This window comes from Penaeus monodon, chromosome 4 (assembly GCF_015228065.2).
Source record: "Penaeus monodon isolate SGIC_2016 chromosome 4, NSTDA_Pmon_1, whole genome shotgun sequence".
NCBI classification, from domain to species: Eukaryota; Metazoa; Arthropoda; class Malacostraca; order Decapoda; family Penaeidae; genus Penaeus; species Penaeus monodon.
In genome coordinates this window covers 58,453,200-58,463,199 of record NC_051389.1, presented here as the reverse complement: position 1 = coordinate 58,463,199, position 10,000 = coordinate 58,453,200, and the positions used below count along the sequence as shown (strand labels likewise).

Here is a 10,000-nt window from a genome sequence, read left to right as displayed (position 1 = left end):
AATATTCTACAAATCTAGATATACAGTTGAAGATTCATGGCTTTACAGACAAACTTTCCTTTAAATATAACTTTCTCTTTTATGCTTTTAAATGTGAGTTAAGACCCTTCAATAATTCTTTACTACCAAATCTAATCTAAAAAGATATTAATAATATTCTTCCAGATTATAACAAAGGCGGATGAAATAGCCTATTTGATCACACTTCATTATATTCAATAACATTAGCTATTTGCATATTTTTCTGCAATTAATGACTGGCAAATGAGTTCAATCCATCAACTCATTTTCTCCTTACGTGACGAATTTACGCAATAAATAACTATAAAAAACAACAAAGAAAATAATCCTAGTTATAACTAAAACTAAAATTCAAAATACTATATATTTTTCATAATACTTTTTAAATTATGTATAACACTGCACATGCCGATAAAAAGGTAAAGAAAAATCTGTCATAAAAAGTAATCCTGTTTATTTTTACAAAATCATTATAATGCCAAAGAATAATTTCACAAAGACAAACCTCTGAATGGAACGCATTTCTCATTATAAAAATATACACATCATAAAACATATAACATGATATTAAAATTAAGCTTAAATTTTGATATCAATTAAAGAATTCTTTTAACATATTATAGTAATTTCCAGTGAAAGCAATTAAATAATAATACCTTTGCGACCTGAATCATTACACAAATTTTAAAATTATTTCCTATCTGCTAACACTATTTTCTGATTATATAACATTGATGTTCATTAGTACAACATAAACGTCTTCATATACAATGAAAATTGATATATGTTCATGAATTCAAAATATATATAAATATTTATGTAGGAATACTTGATAAATCATTGACTATGAATTATGAAATATGATTCCTGTAAAGAGACCATATTATTGAAGAAACACAAGTAAAAATTATCTGAACCCCAATCACAAGAAATTTTACTATCTTGCCATAAAATAAGCATTCTGTTTAAACACAATTCTTAACGAAAGAGAAAAGATAGATTAAAAAAAGAACACACAATCTGAAGTAAAAGGAATGCCGGTGAAGTCTAAATAAACAGACACAAACACAAGAAAAAAATTATATATATATACAAGAAATATTATCATGACAACAGGCTATTTAGATGTTAAAAAAATCCCACAATATTTCATCTTTGTCAAAAACCCTCAATGACTGTCTTATTGTAAAAAGTGCGTCACCACTTAAGTATGTCATTGTACAAAAGTAAATACACGATCAATGCTATTTACATCCTCCATCACAAAAATTCTTAATGTAAATCGCAAATGATATAACCACTGCTCACTGCATCTTTATTTTTAATATTCTTAATTAAAACTAAATCAGTAGCATATTTAAATCAGGCTCGCAGGTACGACAAAACGTACTTGAAATTAGTGAAATATGTGTGGTTGTGGTGTGTGGTGTGCGGTGTGTTGTGTGTTAAGCGTATTTATATTAAATTTGGAATCAGTGACTTTGATAATTCCTTAATAACTTCTCCTTATTTTAAAGATCAATTTTATACTTATTACAAATACCACATTCCTTTAAAATACTATATTATGCACTGGTTGATTGACAGTGTTTGTTTGTTTGTTTGTTTTGTCTACACCTTTTAATTTTCTTCCTAATGCATTTTGAAAAAAAGACAAAAAAAAATCTGAATAATTTGAATAGGCTAAATCTTACAGGTACATTCTAAATCAGCTTCGGTTTCATTTTATCCATTCAAATTTTTTGGAAAAAGTAATTGAATTGCTTTATGTAACAAATCACCATTTTCAAAACATATATCTAATAACTTTTCAGAACTTTTTTGCTGATATTATTGCCCAACATATGAAATGACATTTGTGACATCTGGTGAATGATCAAATATGCAGAAAATGATTTCATTAAACATTAAAAACGGATCAAAACAGTAATACGAACTGATAAATAACATTCTCTTATCACATTGTTTAGAAAAAAAGGAATACAATTTATCCATACTTAGTAGTTAAAATAGATGGGAAATATCAATATCAATAACTTACAACTTGTATAATAACTTTCCAATAATATCCATAAGCCATGAAACACCTGTTTAATATCTTGACTTGTTTTATTTACACATCATATTGCCTTTTACTAAAATTGTCTGATAGGATGACCAATTCATAAATCTATATATATGTAAACCCAATACAAAATAAATAAAACAAGCAAGTTAATGGGTATAAAAATGTCAATAAAAAAAAAATAATAATAATAAAAAATAAAAAAAAACAGATAAAACCTTCAGACAATCGTCAAACTCTCTCCCGCATCCAAACTAAAAAAATTCCTCGATGGGCCTCGCATGTTCCGAGGTCCAGTCCCTTTCAAACAGAGCTTGAAGCTGCTGCCGAAGGGAAGGAGCCTCTGCCTTTGCTTCAGCGCCTTTTGCCACCGTTGAATCCGTTTCATTCACGACCAACCCGATGCCACCAGTGTTTATGAAATAGTCCGCACTCCAGTTTGATGTGCCTGCAATTGTTCAGTAGTGTTATGGAGAAGCATACATTGCACATATAACAATTTGCATGAAGTTCTAAAACCACCAATGAATAATGTGTAACTTGCACGACCCTAATATGGAGGTTGAAAAAGGTCTATTACCTAATTGTGAAATACCAAGGAATCTTGAATAAATCATATCTGATCATTTAAAAATCTGCATAAACCAGTCAATGAACGTATGTATTTATTGTCATCATAATCAGTAATACCTTTTTCTTCTTTTTTTGAGTATGTCAAAATAAAATTGAAGACAATTTCTGCTAAAACTCACATAACAAGTAAAAAAAAAAACATCAGAACGATAATTATAAATCTATAAAGCTCACTATGCCTTGAACTATCAGGAAAAAAATCATTTTTATTACTATTACTATCATTACGAATGATTTATCATTTTTATCAAGAAAATCATTACCATAACTATAATGTTACTGACAATGACAATAGTAATAAAAATAAAAAGCATATAATTATTGTCTTAATAACACATAAAATGTAGTGTTCCATTGCTATAAACAATTCAGAGGTCTGTCATTTAATTAATTAGCTCTAAACAAGCAATCATTCTTGTCAAGGATGAAGCACTAAAACATTTCATTGCACTGGCTAGAACTTTATAACATGACATTTGAACCTACCTATATAGGCTGTGTTATCTGTCACCATGTATTTGTTGTGATTTACACGGCCAAATGGAATGCTCCGCTGTTCATCAGTATATGCTGGCACTACAAACAAGCGCTGTTGAGAGACAAGAAAGCATAATGAATAGAGGAATTGTTTATCAGTTAATTTATATACATATATATATATATATATATATATATATATATATATATATATATATATATATATATATATATATATATAATTATATATATATATATATACACAGATATGTGTGGTGTGTGTAGTGTGTGGTGTGGTGTGTGGTGTGTGGTGTGGTGTGGTGTGGTGTGGTGTGGTGTGGTGTGGTGTGGTGTGGTGTGGTTGTGCATGTTTAATATCTTAACTGAAACAAACCCACAGAAGCAATAATTTTAGAGAAAGGAAGAAGCAAATAACAATAATATTGAAATCCATATACATCAACAACTTACGGTTTCAATATCTATTCCGATGAATGTGTTTGTGAGATCCTGCAAAGACTTCAGGAAATACTTCATGTCAGCTCGTGTGTGGTTCCAGTGTGACCCTAAGAGACGCACACGCACCTTCCTCTCATATGCAGCGGCACGTAACCTGTCATCAATAACTGGCCAAAACCTGCAATAAATTAAGAAATAATATACATGATGAGTTACAAGGTCTCCAACTTCGCAGGTAAGTGTCGCATACCTAATAGTCTACAGTGCCAATACCAAAATGATTCAAGACAATATTCAATTCACTTCTGTTTCATTCTTACAAACAATGGATTTCAAATATAATCACTTGTAAACTGGAAGAGTACATACTTCTTATCTTTGCTGTATAGCATTCTGGGGAAATAATCCATCACTGCAATGTACACGAACTTTTCTGCTTTGTTTATAACATCAACAATAGCATCGATGTCATTGGCCCTCCCTTTTGGGCAGAATGGTGGTGGAGAACTCTGAAAAAAGGTAATGACAATAATTAATTATTTAATAATAATTATAATAATGTACCACTCCAATTCCTACCTCCTCTTCTGTTCTCTCGTCTTCTTTTTTCTTTTCTTCCCTCCCCCTCTCTCTTTTTCCTTTGTCCTTCTACATATCTTACAGACCCAGAAATGGATCTTAAAACAACAAATATGTAATATCCCAAATTTCTACATTACAATCACCTTTGAAAATAAAATCCTCCACTCATACTCACAGAGAGATAAGTTTTTACTTCAGCCCCACTGAGAGGTAAGGACATCTGGTTCTCTATGTTGAATTCCGTCTGCAAGTCGCGAGGCCAAACAGCAGGAATCTCAGCTCCTTTCTTGCCCAACTGCCAGTATACCTGACAAAATGTATTTTGAGCTCAAAATCACATGTACTAGTGATGCTGTTTCATTCTGTTAAAGGGTTAATTACAGTGAATTTATCAAAGGACAACCACATTTTTCTCTCACTGTTACCTCAAAAATCTTGCTCATGTCTTCAGCCAAGCATGAGCAATTTGTAATCAAGATACCAACTTCCTTGACCTGTAAATCCAAAAGACATTATATCAATTAAACAATGCAAAAACAAAACCATCCACAATCTATAAATTCCACCGTAACTGAAACAAGAATAATAACAAATAAAAAAAATAGAACTGCTGCATGTAACAAAATTATCAACATATTTAGGGCAAGACTCTTCTGCTTACCTGCGTCAGGGATCGCCAATCCATATTTGCACTTCCGAGATAAATATGCTTGCCGTCAACGATCCACATCTTCGTATGCAGAACGCCAGCACCCATTAAGTGCGAGAAATTCACACTTCGAACCTGAGGATGACTCTTATGTACTGACAGCAGCAATAGAGAGCAATATATCTAGAAAATTGTCTATATTCAACAGCAGAGACCAATACATTTAGAAATCTCTCTATATTCATACATCACTGATATTATAACTCAGTTACTGTGCTAGAAATCAGAGCCTCTGTATTACCCCAAAGTCTAAAGGAAAATGTTGTGTTCACTGTGGTATTGTTTTGTGAAATGTTTCTAAACACAGATGGCTCCACGAGTACTTAGCCAACAAAGGAGTCATTTAGTAAACCTGGTGACCTCACCTTATTTCACCTTTCCTTGAGTTTACAGGAAAAATGAACAGGTGAGACAGGTAGAACTTGTAATTGGTTCACTGGTAACTCAGTACTTGTGGAGCCATCTATGTATAAAACAATTAACAAATTAAACTCGCACATTTTCACTAGTGTAAATAGGGGTCTTCTCATTTTGTTATTTCTTCTATCCAACCTATCCATTTCCATCTATCAATCTTTTTGTGGCAAGGCTTGAAAATAATACATAATAATAGATAAAAGAGTAAATAAATAAAAAATGAAATGGAATGACAACCATTTCATACATGGAATACCATGCATAAAAAAGCAACGGCATCAATAACAACAACAATAAAAACTATAACAATAATAATAATAATAAGAGTAACAATATCATCATTATCATCATAAAGTAATATCAGCATAACCAACCAAACCCAAAACAATACCTCTGCTGCCCCGGCCTCGGCTAGCATTTCACTATCACGCTGTGGAGATACTTTCGACGGTGCATTCTGAGCTATTCTAACTGCTATATTCGGACGCTGACCTGAATGGAGAGGAAAAGAATGATCATAATATCAGATTACAGAATCAAACCATTGCTGCCGAGAATATATACAATGATCTCCTTACTTTTGTTCTGTTAAATAGGCTTACACATAGATGGCTCCACAAAGTCCAAAAAGTCTATTAGTGGACCTGATGACCTCACCTGATTTCCCCTTTCCTCAACTCTTTGGTAAAAAGGTTTTCCTTTCTAATCCAATTACCATCAATTGGTGCTATCATTAATGGCATTATGATTATTATAACATTATAAACAATACTAATAGTAATTAAAATAAAAAATAAATTATCCAAAAATTAAGGAAAAGGGTACACAGGTGAGAAAGGTAATACTGGTAACTGAAACCTTGGTGACTAAGCATTTGTGAAGCCATCTATGTGTAGAGACAATTGAAAAATTAAACTCACAGTGGGCATAGCATGTACATACATGCCATCCATGACAGCAGTGGTCAACATTATATATATTATCACTAATGAGCAAAACAAAAATATCAAAATCATTATGGCTTTGTTCTGACTTTATGTATGCACTATGTATATACACACTCATAAATGTATATCCCACTTTCAGTAATTGTACAGAACAGAATCTAAAAAAAAATCAGTATAAATTCAGCAAAAAAATTAATCAATGCCAAATCTCAACACCTTCATACATAACTATCAGGCTGTTCACTCTAATGCTTATGCTAACCAGTGACATTAAGACGATGCAAAACATCCTCCCCTTCCCACGCAGAAGGATGAGGCTTCTTTCCAACATCCTCCGACAAGAGCGTCCAATAAAAAGCTGCAATGTCAATGGAGGTTTCCGCACTGTTGATGAGAGTAACCCATGCATTGTAGATGCTTGGATAATGCACACTCCCAGGTGTGTATGTCAGGTTCTCTGGGATGCTCTCAACCAATTGGAAACTGAATGGAAAAAAAACATACATTATAGAAAACTGCATTATAAAGAAAATAAATATTCACAGGCACCAAGACAGAATTCTAATAATAATTAAATCTTTATAAAATAATCTGACAATGACTGATGGTGTGTGGTTATAATTTTGAAATAATTTTTACTCAATAACTTTAACTTGTATTCCAAACCTCCCTATATAATCTTATTAACATGCTACCTGTAAAAATATTTATTGCATTAACCACAACAAGTCTGTGTCAGATCATTCTTAGCTAAATAAACATAATCATTATTCAACAAAGTATATACATGATGTATCTCATATATGTATATCTTATCTATGACTCATTTCTAACAGTTCAAACGATTAGAAGAAAATTTACCACAGCTTAAAAAATAATAATAATAATTAAATAAATAAACATATATACTATATATTCCCAAGATACAGATGATCCTAAAAAAATGACAATTTGCACACAAAAAACATCATTTGAACTAACCTGCACTTATTACAATTCAACTGCTTGGCCTCATTGTTTGTCACGTTGTCATCAAGAATGGCAACGACAACAATCAGCATTGACAACGTGACGATGATTGTGATTGGGAGGCACATGGGTCTGAGCCAATCGCACAACCACGACTTACTGTTATTCCGTCCTCCCTGCATTTTCTTGACGTGGCCTTGAAGCATTGAATTATACCTGCAAGTGGTATTCATGGAATGAGTAATGCATCTCGGTATAACAGACATACACATACACAATCTGGGCTTTAAATAGTTCTATGTAAAAAGTTGAACAGGTTCAATATTTTATAATGTGAGAAATTACTTATCGATTAATAGAATTATCTTTGAATATCCATTAAAATGGCTTCTCTTTCTGTTTACATTCTCCTTACAGAAACAATCATAAAATAAATTGAGAAAAAAATGTGTATATATATAAATTCACCTCAGATCCCAAAGTTCAAGCTCATACTCTCCAAAGTCAAGCTTGCCGTTCCCTTCCACCACTGTCTGAAATAATGTAGATCCATCATGTTAAAATTTTTATTTGAACACGAGATTCCATGCAAAAGTTGTTTTTTACATCGTGTCACTAAAAGGAAGTACATAATGATGACTGAAGCCAATTATTGTTTTCAATGACTGTTAGCTACTTAAAATTAATGCACCATCTGGTATTATCATTCAAAACAGACAAAAAACAATAAAAACAAGCATCAGTAATTCATGGCCACCCATGGATTAAATTAAAATTTGCATTACCAGTATAATTCAACTGATACGGTACAGCAAATGCATCTATACAATACTATATCCTATTCTTTTTTTTTTGTACACAGCATCCAGTTCTATACAATAACAAAATCATAACAACTATAATGAAAATAAAATTTATAAGTTCCCTTCTTTTAATTTCCATTCCATAAATATCTGCTCTTCCAAAGGAAATGTACACACAGTTTATAATATCAATCTATTATATACACATAACCAGTATGTATGAAGGTTTTCACCCAAGATAAATGTTTAAAAGACACTTTCAGGAGTTTTCAAAACAAAACTTTCTCTTAATTCTACTGTTCTATTCAAAACTCTTTAAAAACTGCACAATCTGTGATGGCCAGCAACATTAAAACAGAACAATATAACTGTAATGTTTGAAAACTGCGCTACTGCAATCTCAAACATGCAGAGGATAAACACACCTCCACAATATATATTCTGGCAAGTCAGAGCTTAGACTGGTTCTTTAGTTGATGATAAATTATCTGGCCAGTTTTCAACTTCTATCTTGCCAGAATATACATAGCAGGGGGTTTCTTGATCTTTATCAGAACACCAATAGGTGACAAGGCTGTGTTGTATGATAGAAAGCTAGTGACACACATGCAGATGTCTTCTAAACATGTACCAACACTAGCTATAATCTTTGACAGAGAATTTAAAATATAATAATAAAAAAAACATGCCCTCTCCTACTATCATGGCCAATATCATATCATTAGGTCGAAGTGCACTATAATTATTATAATTAGACATCATGCAGTTTGTCAGTAACAGTATCATCAGTATCTGGGCCTTTTTTTTTTTTTTTAGAAAAAAATCACATTTAATTACATGAAAATGTGAAAAAAATAGATCTATAAATTCACAGTACATCTGTCAAGTTACATTTGGAGCAGGCCATGATTAGCTTACATTAGGCTCGACCTGTCATCTCCTAACCTCTCCCCCGAGTAAAAGAAGTGCTATGCCCATTCAGGAAGGAAGTGTCATGAACCAGATTCTCAACATCACATCATCCCGAGAAAAAGTACAGCGAATCGAGGAATTCCGGTGTTCCATCTGTGTACCCAAACCCGCATTCCACACCTGGACATCTGCCTGACAACAACCACATCTCCAACAAAACCCTCCTTTCTCTCCCTTGATTCCGCAGATTCCCTCTCTCAACATTAAGATAATCACGTATCCAATCGTACCTTATCCTCTTTTCCCCCATTAGTGGCTTTGGGAGCCTGTTTATCGGTCGAAGGTGTGTACTTCATGCTCTCTCCTGTTGAAATGCCGGCGGTCCTTCTGTCACGCTGCCTTTGTTTACTAACAAGGTGATGCCACGTGGTTGGTTTTATTTTTATTTCTTTGTTTTATGGTTTTGGTATCTCAGATGGCCTTTTTTATTTTCCAGAGTGGTGTTCTTTGTGGGTGGATTGGTTCTTGTGTGTTTTGGGGGGGAGTGGTGAGGTTTTTATGGCTAGAAAAAAATAAGTTTAGATGTTTTGATATATGGCATCACTCTCTTCCGTTTCGAGGGATTAAAATCTGGCTTCGATTTTCTAAATTATTTAAAAATAAATTTTATATCTTTACACTTACTTCGCTATGATCACATATGACCTCATCTCTTTAATCCTCAAAAAATAATATTTTTCAAAACTATCTACTGTAAAAATATAATTAATGGAATAAACGCAAGAAAATATGTTGATGTGAAACGGACAAACGACCCGCATTTCCTAAATTAAAGATATCATTTACTCGGTTAACATATCCTGGGAAATGTTGTGCAGTTTCTTTGTCTCTAAATGGCAAAGGCGGCGAAAGGAGAGTGAGGCATGAGCAGTGTGTGTATTTCGTGGTAAATTGACACCGTGTAATCTTTTTCTTTGTCTTGTATTTCTCCAACATCGTTTCGTTT

At 32.7% G+C, this 10,000-nt stretch overlaps 1 protein-coding gene across 3 annotated transcripts in view; it reads right to left on the bottom strand.

Moving 5' to 3' along the window:
• Positions 1-458: 458 nt before the first annotated feature.
• Positions 459-10,000, bottom strand: part of LOC119572384 (5'-3' exonuclease PLD3-like) — a 46,797-nt gene continuing 37,255 nt past the window's right edge. The window contains exons 1-12 of one of the 3 annotated variants that reach the window (XM_037919484.1): positions 9,285-9,418; positions 7,748-7,812; positions 7,292-7,495; positions 6,573-6,793; positions 5,755-5,855; positions 4,899-5,021; positions 4,663-4,731; positions 4,413-4,544; positions 4,025-4,164; positions 3,668-3,833; positions 3,206-3,308; positions 459-2,534 (exon numbers count right to left, since the gene is read on the bottom strand). In XM_037919484.1, coding sequence (XP_037775412.1) covers positions 2,341-2,534; positions 3,206-3,308; positions 3,668-3,833; positions 4,025-4,164; positions 4,413-4,544; positions 4,663-4,731; positions 4,899-5,021; positions 5,755-5,855; positions 6,573-6,793; positions 7,292-7,495; positions 7,748-7,812; positions 9,285-9,350 — 1,584 coding nt within the window. In that variant the 5' untranslated portion in view covers positions 9,351-9,418 and the 3' untranslated portion in view covers positions 459-2,340. Of the gene's footprint in view, positions 2,535-3,205; positions 3,309-3,667; positions 3,834-4,024; positions 4,165-4,412; positions 4,545-4,662; positions 4,732-4,898; positions 5,022-5,754; positions 5,856-6,572; positions 6,794-7,291; positions 7,496-7,747; positions 7,813-9,284; positions 9,419-10,000 lie in introns of those variants that run through there. The other 2 variants (XM_037919482.1, XM_037919483.1) reach the window with 2 other exon arrangements.